The sequence below is a fragment of the Opisthocomus hoazin genome, chromosome 2 (genome assembly GCF_030867145.1).
Source record: "Opisthocomus hoazin isolate bOpiHoa1 chromosome 2, bOpiHoa1.hap1, whole genome shotgun sequence".
In the NCBI taxonomy this organism is placed as follows: domain Eukaryota; kingdom Metazoa; phylum Chordata; class Aves; order Opisthocomiformes; family Opisthocomidae; genus Opisthocomus; species Opisthocomus hoazin.
The window spans coordinates 102,690,083-102,714,392 of NC_134415.1; the positions used below are offsets into that span (position 1 = coordinate 102,690,083).

A 24,310-nucleotide genomic window follows, 5' to 3' on the forward strand; every position below is an offset into this window, starting at 1 on the left:
GACTCAGAGGTGTCAAATATTTTCATGACCCTGACATGGATATTTCTTATGGCAAAATTTGAATACAGAGAATTATTAGTGACAAAAAGTCACCTTCCTTTAAATTCATATCCCTCTAAGTGAGCAATTTCTTGCAAGCATATCAGCAAGTATATTTTTATGTATTTATTTCTTTCCTGTTTTAGTGTCTTCAGCATTTAGTACAGAGTTTACAAATATGCAAGACAGTTTATTAAAATGAAAAAAGTAGAAAGAGTTAATTACAAATTTTTTATTATTAAGAAATGCTTTGATATTTTATGTAATCACGTATACGTTTTTACTATTTACTACTAGACTATTTCCTAGTCTTGAGTAGGAAAAAAACCACAAAACCCTCTGTCCCATGGATTTTCTGTTTGAAACCCCAACTGAATACTGTAATGAAGTACAATGTAAAGTGCTGACACCTCCTCTGTGAATCAGTGAGATTTTTTTTGTACATGGATTCCTGAGTCATTGACCATTATAATCAATCACAGCTAAGTCATATCTTTATTTTCTCCAGTGTGTTAACAGAACAAGGACATGCCAAAGAGAAGATAATACTGCCACTGTGGAATAGTGGTCTACCAGCTGAATAGTTAGTGATGAAATATTGTCAGCATGAAGCATCCCTTTTTAGAAAGACTTTAAAGAATAGTGACAGTGTCTTCAATTTCTGTCATTATAGCTTGTAAGGTGAGAATAACATTACGTTCATTTTTTAGGTATTAGAGTCTAAGAGTTAGCTGGCCTCTTCTCTGAACTGGTAGTTAAAAAATGTATCCATGTGCTCCTCCTTTTCTACTTGGATAAATGCTGACTTCTCCTCTTAGACTTCGTTATTTACCTATGAACACCTCATCCTTCATAACTTCCAAAACTAACATAGTGGCTTTTTGAACATGCTGCCTAAGACCTGATATCAATTTCAAATAATTCAGTTTAGAAATTCCTTTTAAAATTGATGCCTTTTAAAACAAAGAAGATCTGAGACACAAGTAGATTTTTATCTTATCCTGGGCAAGGTATTATCATGACATAAACAAGATAAAGGTGAGTATATAAAGGGCTGAAACAATATTCAAAAGGAAATAGTAATTAACAAATTATATGTTTTCATTCCGTTGCCCCACTTTCTCTTCCCGAAGTAGAGTTAATTAAGATACATTGCGGTCTGTGTCTCATACCGTCAAAATATCAAAATAAAAAGAAACAAACAAACAAACAAAGCTGAAAGTTACCTTCATAAAAATAAAGGATAAAGCTAAGAGTCTTTGGTGGCATACAAGGGAATATAATAACGGAGGATATGGCCTGAGTGGTCGGTCATGATGGAAAGCTGCTTGTTATAAAAATCTTGGTTTTTTCGTAGAAAACTGGAGAGACAACAGAAATGTTTTGCATAGGAATTGCTTTCATAAGTTTCTGCTCATGTGTGTGTGTTTGTGTCTGTTGCAGAGCAGGGATGGGATGACACGTAGTTCTCCATAGAAGATTAATGCAAATTGACTTGGTATGCAAGCTTTAAAATTTAAACTGTTGAAGAACTAAAATCACACAGAATTGTTTTCAGTGCCAAATACGAAGATAAAAGGGTTCTGAGCTTAGTGAGAAATTATAAGGAATGACAGCAAAATTTATTCATTCAAAAAAACTAGCAACAGCACAAGATTTCAAGTACATCGGTCAAATGTTCACTGCAATCTATACTGTGCTTCCACTTCTATGGCCAGAGAACAATCTCTTCAAACATTTTTTTCTTTTAGCAGGTAGCCAGCCTGTCATATTTGACACTATTTATACAATGTAGTTTTAAAAAGAGGAGCTGGAAATTACTTCCCACCAGAGATTTAAGTTATTGTGAACATAACTTTCTGCCTTCTGTCCTTTTTAGCAAGCTTCAAAACCATGTACAAATACAATGTAATTGAATGAAAGGGATGCAAATACCACTGTTACCCAAGAGCAAGCTAGATGCCTCTGTGTGTGTATATGTATATATATGAATTTATCTGTGTATATTCCTTAACGTATTAATGTATAGTGCACAATAGAAGAATCTGTTTCTTACGAAAATTTAGATTTCTACAGCGCAAAGAATTTTTATAGCTATATCAGATGTTACAGTTGCAGTGTTCGGCTAGAAACCTTGCTCTTGGTTTATAAGAGCTCATCAAAATCTAGAATGGCACCTTTTTCAAAACTTTGGTGAGTGTAAAGTAGAACAACAAAGTTGGCAGGATTATGCTTTCTGTGAATCATTGTATGTTAAAATGATCCTATATGCAACATCTTGTTAATTTTTGATTGGTAAATATACTAAAATAAATAGTTGAAAACAGGTGGAAATATGTTAGTAAAAATTAAATTGTGAACCAAGGAGATGGATTAAATCGACGCTGAGATTCTCCAGGTCCAGTATCAGTTACACTGCTGGACACCATCAGTAGACTGCACAGTGACTGGAGCAGTCATGGCCCAGGATGGTCTGTACAGCTTTGGGAATCCAGCCATAGACACACTTGAGAAGGTTGTTGAACTCTGCTTTTGGTATCTCTGTTGCAGTGTTTAGAGTAGAAGAGGTGGTGTGAACTGCTACTTCTATAAGGTAAATGAAAGTCAGTACTGGACTGATCAGCAGTCCATCAAAATTTATAATCATTTTATGTTCTTCGTTTGTTGACAGGCTGTGTCAGGAAAGGTCAGAATCAGTATTCTGAGATGAATACTCGCACAATGAACAGGGCTGTTGACCTGTTTTCTATTTTCTTATGTTTTTCATTTCTTTTTATTCCTCGGCGAGCATTAGAAGAATTAGCATAGAGATACTACTTAGTGTTTTCATGTCAGCTTTACCTGATTCTGTATCCTTAATGCACTTAACTCAGTTAATGTATCAAATATCCAGTCCATTTTCTGAGTTTTCAACCAAGGTAGCAACAAAGAAATTACAACTGCATGGGGGAAAGAGTGTAGCATTCAATAAGGGAAACGATCCTTACTATGCCTCCTTCTTCTCTCTTGCTACAGTCTGGAATCATAATGCATCCCTGTTTGCAGCACGACAGTTAGGGTGCACCAGAGTCTAGGAATATGCCATACATAATAACAGGACTTTGATTCTCTATTTAGTATGGATTCTATTACTCTGATCTATATCTGCATCAGTTTGATCACCTTAAAAAAATATGCAAATTCAATCTGGTGTACAGCACAAGGACTTGCTGAGTAAGCAGAGTATCTTGCTATGAAATCCATATTCTGAGGTCTGTGTGGACTTCCTGCAACTTTCTGGGTGGATTTTAATGCAACAAAATTCTATCAGACTTCAAGGATTTAGTTGAGGCAGGTCATCTGTTACCACCTGAGAGCCACTTCTAACTTGTGTTAGAAGGCTTTCACTTTCGAGGGCTAGTCATAGTGTTTGACACTCTTTGTCCAGTACAGTCAAAGACGACTGGACACCTTTTCCAGCATATCTGTTTGCTGGACCCAGGGAAAAGGAAGGGATTCGTGGAGGCAGGGATCTGTGTAAGGTTTTTGTGAGGATTCAGGGGTTTGGGGTTGTTGCTGTGCTATTTGCTGATCAGTGTATCTCTCTCTGTGCCAGGACTGCATTTGACTTTGAATCTTTGTGTTTGAATTATTTTTAAAAGAAGATGGAAGATTACAACACAGACTTCAGAGAATGCTGAGAATACTGAGTTGGGAGAATACATCTCAGTGGTGCAGTGAGACATATTTAGTCGTGTGGGATAAAGTTAGCAGAGGTGTCTGACACAAAGATCTATTAGGCTGTCAGACAGTCTCCCAAGAGAAATGGTGGAATCCCTACTACTGGCAATATTTAGAATTTGATTAGAGAAAGCACTAGAAAATGTGCTGAAAGGAGCAATCGTATTTGACAGGAGCTGCTAATAGATGATCTGTTCTTTTTCCATCCCTAATTTCTCTAATTGCGTGCTCGAACTTGAGGGAGTAACAATGTAAAGACTACCTCTAAGTATCTTAATAAGTATTAACCACTTTTTACTGTTTTGATCATTATTATATTCACAAATGAGAAGTTCCATCGCGTTCTACATGTTTGCTTTTAATTATACCTGGCCTTTCTGTAACAACTCCTGCACAAGATTGTGCTAAAGTTCACTCTTCTTACATATCTTTTAAAACCGAGAAGAAAATTCTGCATTACCTCTAATACTTGCATTTTATACATCGTGCTAAACTGTCATAGCCTGACAATATCTGTTAGAAAATTAAATATTACAGGTAAGAAGATGCTGTGAGTAGGAACTTTCTTTTTTATTCCTGTACAGTACATAGGACCAAAAAGAATTTGCAGGAACATTTTCGTTGTGCAAACATTGCTGCGTTCACTGTAAGCAGCACTTGTATAGCAAGTTTAGTCATTGTCATAAACAGAAAAATAATAAGTTCATCTCTTCTGCAATTGATATCAACATTTAGTTTCCCTAGTACTAGATTCATTTCACAACTTTTAAAATCTGCCTATATTTTTCACATTTTATTATGTCAAATCTTCAAAATTTAAATTTGAATAAAAAAAGATTTGATCAATTCAAATATATAAATTGATGTGACATATTATTCAGATTGCAACTTCAAAAACTAAATCAAACGTGTTGTGGAACAGGTGAAATGCTATTTAGCTGTATAGCTTAAAACAACACCAAGTAAGAATTACCATTATTATGTCTTCTGAATATTGCTTTATGGTCTTTTATAAGGTAAGAAAAATAAATGTAACAGTTAAAATGTTTATGTAAAGAATCAAAATTTATGCAAAATGCATAAATTACATAAACAAGACAATTTAAAATTCATTTTCCAAATTTATTTTCAGAAATATTTTACTATAAAATTAGATTCTAGGAAATATGTGATGAACTATTGTTGTAACAGCCTAGAACATACGGAATTTGATTCAGCAAGAGACGTAATTTATGAAAAAGCTGTGGGGTATCTGGCAAAGGTTAGGACATAAAGATTCCGACCCTAAGAATACCTGAACTCTCATCTAGACCAACTTCAGGATTAATAAATACATAAATCTTTTTTTGCCCTGTGTTTTGAGCACTTTGAAAAATTTTGTTCCAATGTGAAGTTTTGTCACTGTTATGTAGTACTAATTCATGGATTCCTTAATGATTATATCTATTTAAATGGAGGATAAAAACAGATCAAAACCTATCAGATTGCACATAGAATTAACTTATGTATTTTCGTTTCTTTTCTTGACATGGAAAATATGAGCCTATTTTTGTGGAGCTTTTTCGTTTTAACGCTGCAGTAAGTTTGGACAGATCTCCTAGCTCTTAATCATGATGAGTCCTACAAGTCCTTTCCAGAGGGAATTCTGTAAATTTAGAGACGTAGGCAGTTTATAGAATTTGAGGACGTATTTACTAGAGCACATTATCATGCATTTGGCCAAGCTGTATTTAATCTGCCTTCTTCCACTATTAATAATGTGTCAGAGTGAAATTTGACTTAAAATTAAATGCAATTCAAGATCCTGTAAAGCACCTGTCAAAGCATTTCTGCTCTTTGCTAGTACCTCAGCATTTACTTGCACATTTCCAAGCTCTAAGTTAGACAATCCTGTGGTCCAGTTTTCAAGGGTTGGAAAATGCAAAGGAGAATTCCTTGGAATTCCCAATCATTCAAGAACTGGACATTTCATTTCCTGGATTATTATAAAGCTTATTTAAGCTTGAAATGGTTCACTTTTAGGGCATTGTGTCTAGCAAGTCAAACCATTGTGAAATGCTTTAAACCATCAATATGTTGCTAAACTCATACAGAAGAGTTGTCAGTCTTTAGTAGATAGTTGTAATGATTTCTGTATCTACGATACAACAAACCTGACTGCTCTCTGGACAGATTTTATTTCAACTCCATCTATCAATTATACAGCTGAGGAAGCATCAGGATGTCCAAGAAGTTCACCATCTGCTTTGCTTGAGATTTTGGAAAGAGAAAGATTAGATATGATAAGGAGATTAAAACCAATCGTGGGTGTATCACAGCACATCCTCCCTTGGCAGCCAAAGGCTGCTTTCTATTCTGTTCATTTCAGTTCATGGGAAAAATAAATCTTTCATTTAAATGCCATTTATGTGATATATTGTCACCAGTGCAACTTGCCACCGTAATATATTATCACTCAAGTACTATATAAAGCAGTACAAGTCATCAGTAAAAATAACAATTAAAAAATACTTTCTTCAGGGATCTCACAATCATAGACAAGTGCATTGTGTATTGCAGATACACAAAGAAGATACCTTGGAATATATTTCATCTTCATTTGCTGCTGATTACTAAAATAAGTCATTTTACTGATATTGGAAGAAGGAGATGTTTCTGTGAGACATTCCTGTGCAATAGGAACTGCGTAAAGGATGGACACTAAGGTTAGGATTCTATTCTATAAGGAGAGTCAATATGAAAAAAAGCACAAGTGAAATAGAGGAAATGGTTTTGGTGTTGAGGGCAGCAAGGTTAAGGGACAGGGAAAGTGGAACAGGTTGAATGGATGTAAGCAACAGCCGATTATACAGAGTTTTGACGCATGAATTAGAAGTTTTGGTGTGACTTGATGAACATAGGAGAGCTAACAGAAGGATTTGAAGAAATAAAGCTGTTAGATGAATGTTACATATAATAATTGCTGGAGTACATTATGCTGTAGGCTACAGTTTTGCAAAGATGGAAGGAATAAGAAAAGTCTCATTTCTATGAGATTTTCTTTTACATTTTCATTCCGTTCTGCTTTCCTTTTTCAGTACAAAAAATGTTAAGTATTATTCATTCATTTTGCATTTAGTTGAAAAATTAGAGAAAAAAATAGGGAAAAAACCAAAACCTACATTTAGGTGAGTACACAGCAATTTCTTGAAATACCTGAGATTCTGTTTTACTGTGACTGCTTTGGGGCTGCACAGCCATTTGCTTCTCTGACCCCTGCCCTGTCTTTATCTCACATACAATCAATTTTAGGATTTCAGAGTAGTAAACTTGTTTAGTTTGACTCATTCTTATTACCCTAATTCAAAAGGAGGTTTATTAAAACATTGAAATATGAGGACATGAATAGCTCATAGTTCTCTGCTTTGAGTTTGCAAAATCTCCATGACTGTGATTATACTGAAATTTCAATTATATTTCCATGACTGTGAAAAATGTTCACCTGTATATGTTTTAGCATTTGGTTAGAAAGGTGTTTCCCGTTGCTGTTATGTGAAGAATAAGAGTGATTTCATTTGAAAGGTCAAATGTGTTGAGACAACTTCATTGCCTCTGGCAAGCACATCTACTCTGGGTTTTCTCAGCACTGTAGACTCTAGTTCATATATTGCATTTATGAAGTCCATAACATAGAGCTCTGATTTTTCAATGGATTAAAATTATCATTTTAATTTCAGCATTATTTTTATTATTATTACTACTATTTATCTTTTGATGAATATAGTGCCACTCTACTTGTCTTTGAGTTCATCTTCAAAATGCTTGGTAGATCTCACTAGTGCAGGGGACATACGTCGTCTTCAACAAACTGATAATATCTAGTTTCTCTTTTTTCTAACCATAGGGGTATAGCTGAAGAATCCAAGGCCAGCTATGATAGCAGGCATATGTACTTACGGAGTAATTTAGTCAGAATTTCAGTTTCTAGGCAGAAGTTACAGTTCTAGGAATGCTTGCTCAGCAATAAACTAACTTCACAGGTACTTCAGCGAGATCCATCTGCTCTAAGTGCAGGTTTTCAACACTGAATAATCCAAATCTAAAGTAATTACAGTTTTTACCCCCTTTGTAGTCAGTAGACAGAAATTGCCATTTGTCTAAATTATATAAAATTAATATATTGAGATGTGTTCCTCACATCTACTCAGAGCTGCCCCCACCACCTTAGAACGGCTTGAGACTGAGCACCAAACTTGTGAGTGTGAGTGTGATGGAAGTCAAGTCCTCCCCCTTACAGCCCTCTAGAGAGGCACAACGAGCTCAGCACTCACGAGTTGTCATGAACACACAACGATGGTGCTATCTGCCGCTTTTTTTAAAGGAACAAGTAGATGAGGAGGTGACGGTAGTACTAGTGCAAGTATAATAGCTGTGATCTGTTTTAGTTTCAGTTAAAATTGGCATTTCTCTGTGGCATGATTTATTAGCTTAAATGCTCTTCATAGGAAAAATTTTAAGATTCATTAAGCCAAACAGGCGGTGTGACTAGCCAAGGGCATGAGTCATGCATCTGGAAGGAGAACTTCCCAGATATATTTCTCCATTTTCTCTCCAGTGTTTCATGTACAGTAAAGGGAGTGTGATTTACGATTTCCTGCAGTTGTTAGCATTTCCTGAGTTGTAGGTGTGTAGTCAGTTGCATGCCAGACTGTCTATCTGAGATCTTCTCTGAACAGAGTGCTGTCTGTTTGAGATGCTATTCTGACATGCCCGCTCATCCCCATGCATCATTCACAGCACTCTGATTGCATTCTGGGTCTCAGGTCACTTCAAAATTAAGCTTAGCAGCACTGATTTTTACAAGCTCAGCTTTCTTTGAGCAATAAATTCCTTCAGACTAACTTACGTACCTAAAGGTTAGTTAGCTAACACATCCATCCCAGGCTCCGTTTATAGTCATTGGAAAGAAAGTTCTCATTCAGAGAGCAATTCAGCTTGTCCTCAAATAGGTGTCAGAAGTTCGTGGGATGAATTACCCTCTAAAAATGTTTGATTTCTACCCTGTGATTCTTACGGGAATCTACTGCTAGGTTAGTGGTAGACAACTGGCTTTTAGCCTTCTAAGCTAAGGTGATATGGGTGTGTGAGAAAATATGGATGTGGCCAAGTCCTAACAGAAAAGAGAGGGAGACAGCATTTGTAGATTTACAGAAGCAATGAGAAGAAAATAGTGGAAACTATGCGAAGGCCTCTTTACTGGGAAACAACTGGTTTTACTTAGAGTAACAATTAGAGGTTGATTTTTATACCCTCGCCTTCTCAGAGGTACAGTACTAATCTTTGTGTACTGCTGGGTGCAGCTAAAGAGCAGGGCTACCCTGGATCTCTGGCTGCAGACATTTTTCTTGTTCACATATTTGCTAAATAAAGTACAGAGTTGCATAACTCACTTTGACTTATTGTTGTTTGTGTTTTGCTTTTTTTAATTAAAGCAAGTCTAGATATTTTGCAGTTTGCTAGTTTAGAAAGAGTTGGGCTATCTTCTATAAAAAACTAATTAGTTCTTCCTTACAATGTATTTTATTATGTATTACCAGGACATATGTAAAATATTGTGAGTAGGGCAGTTTTCATTAGAAGTATTAGAATTATTTTCCTTCTTGGTTTCCCAGAGTTGAAACATAACATTTTTCAGAGCACGCTGTGAAAATGCTGTTTTCGAAGGCTATTCAGGGATGAAGTAATTTAAACTTGGTGCATTTGAGTGTGGGCTGTTATTATTTGAAATAGGGTTTTAATGTTAAGTAGGAAATTCATGTTTAAAGAGATCAGATTGCATGAGATTGTGATACCCTTTTTACTGATGATACTTATTATTTTGTTTGTATTTCTAATATTTATTTCGGTTTCTGAGACTTGGAAGGGACTTGAGTAAATCTAAATAAATAAATCTTTCTCAATGACATCTTGGATGTTGAATCAAATTGACACTTAACTTTGTCTCAGGTGGTAGAATATAAGCCTTTTTTCCCATTATGTCCCTTTTTTCTTCTACACCCCATTTTCCCCGACTGACTTTCTTTATCAGTGGTAGAGTAGTGGATATTTTCTTCTGAAGTGAGTGTTCCCAATGCTAATTTCATGTGCTATTCTGAGATTGTTCTAAGAGTTTTTCCTATCTGCGTTGTGTGGGGAAAGACTGGTTAAATACTTAAATATGCTCATTCTCAAATTAGTCTTTTCTTGAACTGAGCTGTATTTTTAAATGCTCCTTAATTTTTCTTTTTTTTTTTTTTTTTTTTTGTTATTTTTTAACTCTGGACTATACCAAAACTCTTCAAAATCATCCGTAATTGTTTATAAACATTGTTAGCCCCATTGCAGCTCCAGATGTGTATTTCTGTCCCTTTATCTCCGGTTTCAGGATGTATCACTGCAAGGCCACAGCAAATCCTAGTCATTGAAAGATTTACTTTCCTTTTCCCTGATACAAAGTAAAAAGGTCTTTTTCTTATGAAAAGAGTCTTCACAGGCAACAACCCCAGTCCCTTGGACGGTATCTTTTTGGAGTTCAAAGGAACCTGTTTCCCTTGGGTCCTGCTTGTCTGCACCCTCATTAACCTCCTCAAAGAACTTTGAAGATTTAGGGAAGCATTTTGTTCCACTTCAATGAAACTGGGTGGCTTGACCCTATCAGCTTTTCATACAAGTTTTCTAATATTCTGATGAGCGTGCAAATGGAGTCTCCAGTGGTGGACATTGATCAGATCAGACCCAAAGTCACTTTATCTGAGATATTTCTGCTTGAAAAGCACAGACCTCAATTAACAGGTGTTAGAACTTACATACAGAATGGAAGGTCTAAGTGTTATACACATATATGTGAAGATTTCTGGTGAAATAAATAAAATTGTAGTAATTACAGAAGAAAAAATGTCGTACTTGGAACAGTGACAGCATGAGTAATCCTATTGCCTTCAGTGAGGTGAGGATGCAGCACTAGTAACTTAGATTCTCTAAGAGGACTTTTCTGTTCCTGTCAGCATACATATACAGAATATTTATAAATTTAATGAGGTTTTTTTGTTTGGTTGGTTTTAATACGAGGATTAGTAGACCTAGCGAGTGCATGAAGGAGTCTGACTCTATTGCCCAGTAAGAGATTGCACTGCATTTGGAGAGGGCATCCTGGGTTCTGGTCTCTGGATTTATACAGAACTGCTCTTGGGAGCACCCTCCTCATCACACACAGAGCCCAGCATATGTGAATTTAAATGGCATCAAACTCAGAGCTTCTGGATCTTAAGAGGGTCTCCGTGGGGCTGGGTGTCTCATCTCAAAATGTGCATGCGAGAAATACTTTCAAACGTCAAAGTTGTAGGTTCTGGGGAAATGAAGGTTAAAGAGAAGAAAAATGCTCAGTGAGTCTGAGGCACTTCAAGGGTATGAAAGGAGCTATTTTGAATCTCAATTCTAGATGACTAAAGGCTGCTTTTGGACAAGGGTGTCTGGGTGCGATATGCGGTATTAAACTTTGAAAAAATGCTAGTATGTACCTTACATAAATAGTTCACCTGTAGGATTAGAAGATAATTCTCATACAGATTGACACAAATAAGAGAACATCATCTGGAAAATACATTATTAAAGATATATTGTGCTTTCTTACTCTCTCTCTCTTTTCCAACCATTCCACTTGAACCATTTGCACTATGTTGACCTGCTCTGAGCCTTTAGGGAGGCTGTTAAAAATCTGTAACGTGAACCCACAGAAGTGTCAAATATTAACAAGTGTTCTCTGCCCTTCTGGTGCTGAACGTTGATCCACCTCAGGCATCAAGAAACTGAGAGCTAATTTGTAATTGTTGCCTTTGCTGTTCTCTCATATGGTGGGTAAGCATGCTGAAATGTCTGTCCTCTAGCTATTCGACTTTGTAAAGGAACTTGCATCACCCTCATCTTCACAGTAGCAGGATCCCACCCAGTAGCATACTAATTGATGGGACTAACATCTGTCTCCTGTGGTTCATTTTTTCTCTCATCCTGTCCCCAGAAGCAAGATTGTGTATTTAGCTGTACAGTGTTAAATATATCACTGTAGTCTGGAGGGATATGTGTTCAACTGTACTTTTTGCTAGGAGTTTATACTAACAAAGGCAAATCCAGCTGGTGCAGTTCCAGCTGAAATGAAAGACGATGAGGTTTGTGTGGACTTCAGATCCTGGGAGAGGCCATTCCACAGCCTCAATACAAGACTCTCCCTCCTGCCCAGAAAAGCTTTCCCTTACTGCAAGAGGACACAGGTGCCTGGGAAGTGGAGTCACCATCCGAAGTCCTATCCTTCCTTCAGGCCACACGGCACCCCAGGCGTGAAGTCTCCCACCTCAAATCCACACTCACCTTCACTGCTGGGTAGGAAATCAGAAGGACAGGCAAACTTAATATGCTTGGCCTAAGGAGACATAACTGAATGCTTCCTCCTTTGAATGTTTTCTTTCCGTCGGGAGTACCAGTGAAGTCTAGTTCAATACCATTGTGGAGTTTAATTAGCAGAAATAATGAAGTATGAAACTAACATGGTACTTTATGTGGTTATGATAGTGTACCAGAGTGATTGTTTATTGGACAGCTGTTATTTTGGAGCTGCCTCATGCTGTCCCTTCTACCCCAAGCTAACTAAAATTTGCATGTATCGGGGGGGGGGAAGGAATTGCCTTCTGCTGTAATTAATATTAAGTCAAAGATCTTTAAGCCCCCTATTTCCTTTAGCAATTCCCATAACAGGAAAATTTTCTTGTGACTACGAAATGTTTAGTTTCTATTTAACTAAAAATACTGGCTCTCAAAATTCATAGAGAAAAAAAATGTATTTCCATACAGCATTTCTTGCCTACTCTGTTGTCCTGTCTTTTGAAAAGAAGATATCAGAAGTCATCCTCTGGATTATGTCTTAATTTATTTATTGTCTGCTTCCTGAGCACTCTTTGGTTCAGAGGCAGCTACAAAGGATCATAATTGCCCATGGGTCCCTCAGCAGAAGATTCAGGCATTAGATGAGCTGAACCACCTTCTGAAGTGTGTCTCTAGCTTAGGCAGACTGAGGATTTGTCTGAGCCCTTCAGTTAGGACCCTTGAGTTAGGTGGGAGGAACCTGTATTAAAGTGTTCATTCACTTGTCACAGAAAAACATACCTTAAAAAAGAGTGGGATGCTCAGTGAAAGAAAACGTGCTCAGTGGAGTTATTTATAAAAATCATAATCCATTACTTCCTTCACAATCACACACAAATATTGTTTCTCATTGTTTGTTTGTTTTGGTTTTTTTAATAGACTGAATATTATGATCTTATCACAATAACATTCTTAATAATGTTCTACAGTCAACATTTTTCCTGACATTTGTTCATTTCACCTATAGGTATTTATGGAACCATTTATATAACAAATTGCTAGGAAATTATTGTTTTCATTACTGTTCATCAGTAGTCTACATAGATCCTACGGAAGCACTGTGGTTTGGACAATACACCACTGTTTACCAATTAATAAGCTGAATTCTTAAATGATTAACTGGTTTCTTTACCCTTGCAACGTACAGGTCGTTCTTCACAATTCACTATTCTCGTCAGAAGGCTGCATGTTTTACAGAATAATGGGCAAACTTAGCATGTATATGTTGATGCAAGTTACTTTTACCTCTTCATGATATGTTTTGATTTATCACTCTTCTAAGCTGTGGTCTTCTGTTTTTCCCTTAGGGATACGATGATGGATATGGGGGTGAATATGATGATCCAAGCTATGAGGCATATGATAACAGTTATGCCACCCAAACACAAAGGTAAGCATTTGTACTTTTACATTAGTTTTTCAAAGAACACTTATTTTTCTCTTAGCTTTTCATGTAAATTTCCTGTTTTATTTTCCACATTAAATTCTACAAGATCTCACAGTACTTTAAAAAGCTGTCAAAAAGCAATAACAGCAGTCAGAGTTCATATACAGAATTATGAATGAAGAAAAAATGAAAGCAGCTATATTTTAAAATTTGTGCAAATTATATTTTTTAAAAAAGGCAAGTGATTACATAGTTTTCCTGTCTGATGTCATTCTGAACTTGTTTGTGCATTTTTTTTTCCTTTACTAGTGCGAATTTTTCAAGGGCATCTCATATTTATGGCTTTCACAATGTTTTGGGCAAAACCAGAAGGAAATTAAAACAAAAGATTATGATGGTAAATACCTGCCACTGGTTGGCATCCACCATCAAGGTAAACTCCAAAAGGGAATTGCATGCCTGAAGTAAGGCTGAAACTATCCTTTGTCAGTCACTTACTTTCTCAGCAACTCTCAGGATTGATAAAAGCAACCAAGTTTTGAAATTTATTTTATGTCCTTACTGTGTGCAATAATGGGGAAAATTATACTCACATCTTTTATGATTTGTCACTAAAATGACGCAACAAAGATGATCAGTTTTTGTGTACTCATATGCCATACACGCTCATATATTACTTCAACGGCTGGTCCATGTTTATTCAATATGGAATGATATCTTTTTCACAGTTAAGCTGAAGGATAAAAGGGTGCTTCAGCCAGTTATTCAGAAAATGCTCTTATGGGTTGCTAAGAGTACCTGTAAGACTGTGGAACAGCAAATGAAATTTTAGCAAGAACAGACACAGATTTTAACTGAGTTCTTCTGGGCAAGAAAGTGATGTATACGTAAAGAGTTCTTCACTCCAAAGACAAGAGGACCTTTAACTTGCTTTTTGTTTAGCCATCTTTTTTGTTGAATGCTTTGCTGATTAAAATGCCTGTCAGAATTACCTTCAGCTTAAGAACTGCTGTAGTGAGTGGCACTTGAGCTGATAAAAAACACTTTGTAATTATTTTATAACCAATGAAGTATATTTAAAAAGCTTGGTCACACCTAAATGTGAACCCCATCAAGTATAATTTAACAACACTTTTAAGTAATTATACATTGCTAGCTGCACCCATCATGTCATTGTGTAGAGAAATATTCTTGCTGTCAAATGTACTCCAACTTTTTTTAAAATAATTCATCGGATCTTTTGCTACAATAGTGAATTGTCACAGGAGTTATTGCCTCTGGTGTAGAAATAATAATTAGTTGGAAATCTCTCTGCTATGACGTTGCTTTATATCATCTGAATTAACCTGTAATTTCTTTGCAAGCTGATGTCCCACGCAACTAAATGACAAATGTATAAAGTTTATGAGGAGTGTATTATGATCCAGCTGGAGCTGGCAGTGAGAATTCGACTCCAGAAAGAAAACTTATAAAGAGTCACATAGTTTTGTCAATTAAACCGCTATTAAGTTTAGTCATCAGATCTGTTTTCTACTAACATGTGCTACGTCCAGGATACCTAATCTATTTCAAACCTGCAACTAAAACATTTATTTTTGTAAGATATGGCAGGACATGCAGTCAAACTTATCCATGTGTAGTGGCACTGAATGCCACAAGTAGTCTATTTATTTCAAAGAGAGCACTTTCAGAACAACACACTTCTCAGCTGAAAGATTTAAGGAGCAAAAGAACTATTACATATGTAATTTGTATTTCTGTCCCTTATTGGCCATTTAGCTTCACAGAAATGCTTCCTTACTGAGTGAAAATAATACAATACAATGAAATAGTATGACCAAAATGTTTGGTTAGATGTATTATCAAAAAGTTTTCTCCCAATCCGAGATCTTGGTTATTAGTGTATTTCAATCATATCAGCAAGACATATCATGTGCACACCTAACAAAGACAGTAAGTAGTACTGCTTCAAAGTACTTACTCATCTCATCCAGTGTGTGATTTACAGGAAAAGAAGTAACAAAAACTTGTAGACAATGTCTGTGCTTAGTGAGAAAAACGTCATTACTGCCCTCTGCAGGGATTGACTGAAATTCTAAAGCATGAGATGAGAGAAAATTGTGGTTAGTGGCTTACTGCAGAGCGCCACGATTTCTGCTCACGTTAGGGGCAGAGTTTCCACTCACTTATTATGGCTGGCTAAGGAATCAGTATGGAAATTCTTAGAGAAAGCGCAAACTCTTGTCTGACTGTCTGTCTCACCAGGCATGTTGACCAAGCCTTACTCTCTTCATTGCTTCAGACAGAACAATGTGTTGGGGCAGGGAGCGCGGACAGATGGGATGAGATCAGTGGTCTCAACGCGAGCTGAATTCAGTGTGCTTTAGAGCTAAGCACACAGTAAGTCGTGCCTTGTTCCCCAACTCACCCAATGCGCAGAGTGAAGGTAGTGTTTGGGCAGCCTGCCACCACCACTCCTGTTACCTATCCCTTTCTCTTCCAGACCTTATATCTACTTCCCATTTTCTCAATAGAGGCTTTCTGCCCATATATATTCCTTCTCGGGGCCCTTAGTCTTTCATTGCCCGAGAGGTCTGATTCAGACTTTTTTATAAATTAGGCTCTGCAACAGCAGAGAAAATAAGCATGCTACCAAAATACACCACTGTGCTACAACATAGTATTATGATTTAGTGGAAAGAGTACTAAAAATAGCAAGCCCCAAGACCATCCAGGTGCAAGCAGTGATAAATGCTGTACTTTTGTGCACAATTATCTGAAGACTTGTACTAAAGGTCAGGGACAGTGTTGCAAGCCCAGCAATACATTTTGTATAGGTCCTTCTCTAATGAACTTTACCACTGCCACCCTTCCAGATGGAGAGCTCTGTCCTTCATGACAGCAGTCTGATTTTTAGGCTGAAAATAGGGGGATGGGGTCACTTGTGGAAGAGACAGAGTCTCGGGCTCAGACCGACTGGAATGAAACCCACAATAAATCTGCGTAGCTGGATGAGCTAAGAGGCATCGCAAGAGCACTGTGAAATGGACACAATAAGCAACCTGAGAAAAGAGAACAGCAGGACCTTCAGTATGGTAAGTGCCACCTGTACCTCATTATGTTTGGGGAGACTTATTTTAGGAAGGAGAGAATTATGGGCTATGGCAAATACAGTCTATATTGCATGAGGCATGTCTTGCTTTAACTGACAGAAGCTGTATTTCTAAAACCACCTTTTTTCCTTCTCGTATTCCTGTCCCATAATGACAACCCGGAACACAGGATGGAAACTCAGGACAAAGATTTAAATGAACAGCTGACTGCCCTTTCCAGCTGTGTCTGTAACCATTATTTACAAGATTCCATGAAAGACTACAGATTTAGCAAGGGCATTTAGAAACCCTGCTCATTTTATAAATTTGTTCATACTGATGTCAAAATACAGTTTTTAAGGTCATTAGAATGAAAGATTTGTCTGATGCCAAAGAGAAAAAGGAAACAACTGTTTCAGTGGGCAGGGAAAGACATCAGATCTGACATACTTCCCATAGGGAATGTTACACTGCACTTCAAATTTCTCGATGAAACCTATTTTTCCTCTCTCTTCCTCTCCCTTCCATACAGTGTGAAAACGACTTTCAGTGATAAGTACATCTGCCTGCCCAGACACACCAAGAGATACTCAGTAGTTGTTAAGTTTATACACTACTCCCTAGGCACTTGGAAGTCGGGCAGAGAACACTCAAACCCTTTCTTCCAGCTGTATTTACCGCCTGAACCTCTAGCCTGGCAACTTTGGTTAAAAATATAAATCCTAGACATACTGTTCAGAAGTAAAAGTCCCTTTCTGAATATGATTTCCTTCCCTGCTCCTCACCATTGCCTGTTCACATGTGTCAATGGTGAAGGGCAGAAGGGAGGTAAGGGAAAGAATTAGCCTGATGTTCTCAAACAGCAGCATCTCATCTCAGCAACCAGTTAATACCCATCTAAGTTTTCCACTCCCTTTACCCTTGCTACTTAAGGACTTGTGAGAAGAGTATTCTGGTTGTCTAACAGAATTCTGGCATTAAACAAAGTTGCTATCACTGCACAGGTGTTTAGCTAGACTCAACCCTCACCTGTGAGCCATTCTATCAGATGCTGCCCAATTTCCATTGCTAAGATAGATGTCATTCCTGTGCAGGCCTGTACAGGTGTGCTGCTTGTCTGGTTTTTGATGATTCTTAGCAGTTTAAGCACACTGATATTGTCAATGGCTTCTTACCTTCAAAATGTGTTGGAACATGTGGGGACAACCCTTCCCATTCTCCTTCCTTCCCATCCCTCTCAGATATTGATTTAAAGAAATAAATGTGATTTTTACAGGGCAACAAGCAAGGTCTTAAAACAGAACTCCAAAAAGGTAGAAATATCAATTTCAAACTCAGCTGTAATGCAGAAGATGTAGGAGAATCCTATTATATCCTATATAACACACTTTTTGATTTTCTCAGCAGGAAATTTTAAGTCTGTTGAACCACTACTACTGTCCAGGATTCATGGGCTGAGAACACTAGACCACCGGGAGAAAAGGATGAAAAGTTTTGTGAGAGGATCTACAAGATCTGCCTCTTTGGCTATTCAAAGGGTGGTAAGGGATCAGACTGTACCACATGCAAAGTGTGGCCAAACTCCTCAGCCAAGACCAACAGAATAATTTTGTGGAAGTGGATCAGTTGCTGATGAGTTAGCTGAGAACTGTTATGGCCAGCAGAGCGATCTTCAGCTCTGCTACCACCTCCGTAGTCATCTCCACTGACCTTCGTGTCTTTGCCAGCACCAACAGTTTCATTTCAAATGTACCATGTCTCACAGCCAGAAGAGATGCTAAGGAAATCTAGGACTGACTGACTGGTCACAGGACAAACCAGGAAGGGTATGTTCTATTTAATCCACTTGTGCATAACCTGTCCAGCTGTATGTAACGTAAACAATAGTGCCTGGCAGGGAAAAGCAAAGGAAGTCAATGACTCCAATGAAGCTTAAAAATTGGGTTTGATATAATTTCCCTATTCCACAGTGCCTGGCGTGAACACTCACACATGAATCAGTTACGGGTTTTGTGTACAGGTAATTGGTCTATTGGCAATGGCTTTCAGGGCTGATTGGTTGGCTTATTCTTCTGTCTTTTGTTCTGTCTGCTTTTGTTAAAAACATAGTTCAGCTGCAAAATGAGTTGCTGAGTGGGTGCTTAGTAAAAAAAGAAAAGTCTGTTACTCCTGTCCTAGGCTGTAAATAGACTTGCAAATATCAGAAAACCTGTAACATACTGACAAGAAAAATAAATAATTTGGGGATAAAACGTAGATGATAATAGTGCAAAACATTACTGTTACAGATGCCATCCCACACTGACACAGGTCTTCTCATGATGTAACTTCATCTATGCTGTGACTGCAAGATGACACAGGTAAAGGGCATTTCTCTTGCCTGCCTGGGCCCAGCCCCACTAATGGTAGTAACCCAACTTTAGGGCCTTGAAGCAGTTCTTGGGAAAATATTTACTGTTAATCTAGCAAATATTTTACGTATTGCTATAGGCAACAGTCCTCTGGACACGCATTCCATGGTGGTATGCAGATCGTTTTGGGACAATGACTTCTTTTCAGTCTGTCAAGCACACACTGCAAACCCATCCTGCATCTGCTAAGCAAACAACCAAACTCCTATTTCTAATCCAGAAAGGCATGTTATAGGTCATTGCATCTCTGAACTTCCTCTCTAAGAAGTTAACGGTAATGAAGAATCAAAATTTTAAAATAAAGAAATATGGCATTAATATGTCTGAAACAAATTCTAAGTTTTTACGTGATCTGAAGACTCACACACATGGTGTTCAATAACTGCCAATATGAATTTATCTTAGAGGACTGAAGAAGAGAGAAGGGAAAGGTGCAGTATCAGAGAATTTCAAGTTGACAGGCATAGTTTTCATCTAACTGGATTATATTTAATTCAAAAAATATTATTAGCTGTAGTGCATACCTATAGCTGTGCTGTCATGTGCAAAGTCCCTTTGGGCTCCAGTTTCTCAGTGCCAGAAACAAAAATATAATGACAAAAATAAGTTTCATGGCATGTATACTGCCTATGACCACTTTCCTGCTATGGCAGATGGTTGCTAGGATTGTATCACTGTAGTAGCATCCCAGTAATTGTATGTTCATAGCAATACCTATCAATTCAACCTGTAATAGCCTCTGAAATTCTCATTCACATTCTTATAATGACTCAGACCCACTGAAAACTTCAAAAGCATATTCAACCATTGAGACTGAATATGTGAGATGTTATCACCTTTGAAAAGAAACTTTGTTTTCCTGGTTATTATGTTTCTGTTGGTAAGTTCATGCTATCTACTGTACAGCTTGTGTCTACAGCTCCTTTTCTGCAGTGTGGGCTGCTAGTACAGGGGATTTATGGATCACTTATTTCTGATCTGATATGCAGAAATATAACATGGACCACAGTTCAGCCCATGTCACTTATGTGGCTTACAGTACAATCACTCCAGTGCAGAGAAATGCTGCAAAATTATTTAGGAAGTAAAGCAAAGAATATTTTATCCAGTTGAATCTCCAGGAATTATTTACATCATCAGTGTGTATTTGCCTGAGCACCAGTTCATTCTGGTTACCCTTGCTTGACCTCCAGATATCAAGACTTTGTATCTACATCTGTTTCCAAAGACAAGTTCTTCACAAACACAGTGCTGCAAGTGAAATAACACTTTCAGACTAGTTCACTTGTAAAGACAGCAGTACATAGTTCTGCTGGGCATACATCTTCTTTGATGGACCCTACCCAATGGACTGTTCTTCTTTCCAAGCTCCTTTTGGATTCAGCAGAAAATGATGGCCCTATGTTTCAGTAACAGAAATTCAGTATTAACATTAGGAGGGAGTGAAGGATAGTAGCAGAGGACTAGAGTCCTTGGTAATCACCATCACCATAGCTTTTAAAACCTCATTAGAGAAATTTCAGTAAAGAATCATGTAAATAAACTGATGTGCTTATAGGTAGGTGAAGTGACCTAAGTGACATCTTAAGGTCCCTTCTATTTTCTGTTACCTTTCTCCCGTTTTGTTTATGCAAGACTAGGTTTACTTAAATATAGCATCACAGGATAATCTAATTGGAATAAGGAAACTGTTTAGTTATAAAAAAAAGAAAGTAACCCCATTTTCAAACTCCATCTTGATTTGTGGGGTTTTTATGAATGACAGAAATCCTTTTAAGAGCAATTAACTAAAATAAATCTGGTGTTTCAAGCAATAAAAAGTTACAAGTATTTTTAATAGAGTAGGGTATTGGCTTTCATATGTCTTTCATGTTGTGTTAAATTACAGTAAATAATTGTAGACCATTCCTTCAAGATGATCTCATAATAAACATATCAGATCTTAATTTTTCACATTGTCGTCTACATACACAAGTGTACACAAACTGAAGACTATCATACATCGCATAATACAGTACAATACAGCACTGGATGAACTTTCTGTTTTAGACTGTCTCCTTACTTATGCTTAAAAGGGGTAAAATTCCTTAGGGGAAAAAAAACTTAGATTAAAAACGTATCAAGAGACTGAGAAGTTGTATTAATTTTATTTGCCACTACAAAGGAAATTAATATTATGGCCAACTCATGTAAAGCATAATCTTAGATGCTCCTTTTAGTTTCAAGTATCGTTGCAGACTTTTTACAACAGTGCCAGAGTACATATCACAATAGTACAAGACAAAACCTGTTTTTTGAATCTTCTCACTGACATCTGTGGTCATGAGAAGAGTCAGTAAGTCTGCCATGATTCTGCAGGAAAGAACTGCTAAAAGCCTGCTGCAGTGGATCTAAGGGACAGATAACAGCAGCATTCAGAATGCTCATAGCTTTTAGGGATGTGATAGCTGTCTTGGAGCCACCCAGTTTAGAGGCCACACTTGTCCTTTTAAGTGATATTACAGCATTAATTCATTAGCATCACTGTAAAGTCAAGAAATCAAAATAGCTGATCAGCATGTTACCGTGGTAGACTTGTACAAATGAAAAGCTTATGCATTCTTCCAAGACCTTTCAGTCAAAACTCCTGAAAAGCTTCTACCTGCATGACAGAAATAAGTCTTGTATTCCATTTTGTGCAGAACCTTTTTTGATAAATTTTTGAAGGAAAACTTAATTTTAAAACTTCTCAAAATCTAATTAGAACAGTTACTTGAGAAAACCATTGCTATAGTAACAACATTGTTGTATAGCAGGTAAGTTCTGATCCCTATTTCTGGATTCAGTCTTCAAATGATAGATATCAGTTTCCTTACCTGCTGACAGACGTTTGGGGAGGAGGGGGGAAGCCTGGCAGCCTTCTAGTAAGTTCCTGTCTCTTGCCATTGTCTCAAATATGTTTGTGCCTACCACTTGTAGTGTAGTTCAGTGTTCCCTGAGGTGTCCAGATACCTACCCTCCCTCCAGCTGAATCCCCAGCTATAATGATGTGGAGGGATTTCCAAGAAAAAGATGGCAGAAATGTTCAGGGTAAAAAGAAGATCTTCGGCTGTTTAATTGAATAACAAGGAACTAGGGAGCAAATATTTGTGAACAGTCTGAAGACAAAGACTTAGAGTTGCCACTCAGAAACCCACAATTGTATTCACATGCTGTCTTTCCTAATGTCTTTCTAACAAGCTTCAGTAAACGGCATTTCCAAGATTCATATGTTCTGATGCATTTGAAAGGAAAACTGAAAGAGGTCAATGACCTTCCTGGAATGTAGAATGAATCTAGTAAATGCTTAAAGCAATGATCAGATACCTTTGTTTAATCAATCAGTCCCACTGTTTTTGACTACATACTTTGTAAAAACTTCCTGCAGACTAGTTGTGGAGAGGACTATCCATAGTTAAATGAAAGGATTTTGTGCTTAGTTTAAAAATGTTGGCTGGAGAGGATTGTGAATAATCATCAATTTATTTAGTAGATTATCACTTGGTTAAATGTTTTGGTAATATGATCAGACATTTACTCACTTCTCTCTCGCTATCAAAATATTATTGCGTAGTAAAATATATAGACATAAACATAATGCAAGATGCAATAGGTAGAATGGTTAGACTGGTTCTTTTTAAAATGGGATATTTGTTATTATTTTCTCCACTGTGCACTTTCTCACTTTTTAACTAGTATGCGTTATATTTATACATTTTCACATTTCATTTTGGCTTTGTGCATCTATCCGCCTGTTCATAAATAAAGATTTCCCTGCATTTTATTTCCAACCTGTTGAAATCAATCAAGCTGGGAAGCCTAGAACATGACATTTTATGTATCTTCACAGCAATCCACTTACGGCATTCATCATCAGAAACTGTTTTCAAATGTCACTTTTCATTTATTTGATTCAATGAGCAAAATGGAATCAAATTTAATTACTCTGAAGTAGAGAAAAGTTTTTCCTCTAACACTGGGTAGGATTCCTAAAATTCTGTATCATTCCCTGTGCAAATACTGTGTCTGCAGACATTTCGTATTATATTCTGACATACTTGGTCATAGTTCTATGTCTATGAGACAAGCACCGCAGAATGGAGAATATTTGAATATAAATCCCCATGTGTCTGTGGTTGTAGAAAATAAATAGCAGAACATAGAAGCATAAAATCATAGAATGGTTTGGGTTGGAAGGGACCTTAAAGATCATCCAGTTCCAACCCCCCTGCCATGAGCAGGGACACTTTCCACAGGACCAGGTTGCTCAAAGCCCCATCCAACCTGGCCTTGAACATTTCCAGGGAGGGGCATCCACAACTTCTCTGGGCAGCCTGTTCCAGTGCCTCACCACCCTCATAGAAAATAATTTTTTTCTGATACCTAATCTAAATCTACCTTCGTCTAGCTTGAAACCATTACCCCTTGTCCTATGCCTACATGCCCTTGTAAAAAGTCTCTCAACAGCTTTCTTGTAGGCCCCCTTCAGGTACGGGAAGGCTGCTATAAGTCTCCCCACTGCTGAACAGCCCCAACTCTCTCAGCCTTTCCTCACAGGAGAGATGCTCCAGCCCTTGGATCATTTTTGTGGCCCTGCTCGGGACCCGCTTCAACAGGTCCGTGTTTTTCCTGTGCGCCGGGCTCCAGAGCTGGACACAAGACTCCAGGTGGGGTCTCACCAGAGCAGAGCAGAGGGGCAGAATCACCTCCTTCAACCTGCTGGCCACGCTGGTTTTGATGCAGTGCAGGACACAGTTGGACTTCAGAGGTGTGAGTGCACACTGACAGGTCATGTTGAACTTCTCATCAATCAACACCCCCAGCTGGGTTTCTATTTCAGGTTTTGCAAAAAGTTCAGAATCCAAGGTCGTCTTGCAGTTATGATGGCTCTCCACTCTTATGCTTGTATAACTTCATTGGCTTCATTATTTATTTTATTTTTTAATTCAGATTTTCAGTAGCATGAAATCAAACATAGGAAAAGGCTGGAGACACAGGAGATCTAGTTTAACTTCAGGCATGTTCTAAACTACTAAATCAGGGAGTATTGTGATGGAGACATTCTTCTTCAGCCTGAAGAAGAGAAGGCTGCGAGGGGACCTAATAAATGCCTACAAATATCTGAAGGGTGGGTGTCAGGAGGATGGGGCCAAGCTCTTTTCAGTGGTGCCCAGTGACAGGACAAGGGGCAATGGGCACAAACTGAGGCACAG

The 24,310-nt window shown here is 37.6% G+C and overlaps 1 protein-coding gene across 7 annotated transcripts in view; it reads left to right on the forward strand.

Annotated features, from left to right (window-relative positions):
* KHDRBS2 (KH RNA binding domain containing, signal transduction associated 2) overlaps window positions 1-24,310 on the forward strand; it is a 430,741-nt gene that overhangs the window by 345,911 nt on the left and 60,520 nt on the right. For all 7 annotated transcript variants that reach the window (XR_012763239.1, XR_012763238.1, XR_012763240.1 and 4 more), the window contains one exon: window positions 13,497-13,579. Coding sequence is in view for 1 of the 7 variants with exons in the window: in XM_075414613.1 (XP_075270728.1) it covers window positions 13,497-13,579 (83 nt within the window). In the remaining 6 variants the exon portion in view is untranslated. The remainder of the gene's footprint in view (window positions 1-13,496; window positions 13,580-24,310) is intronic.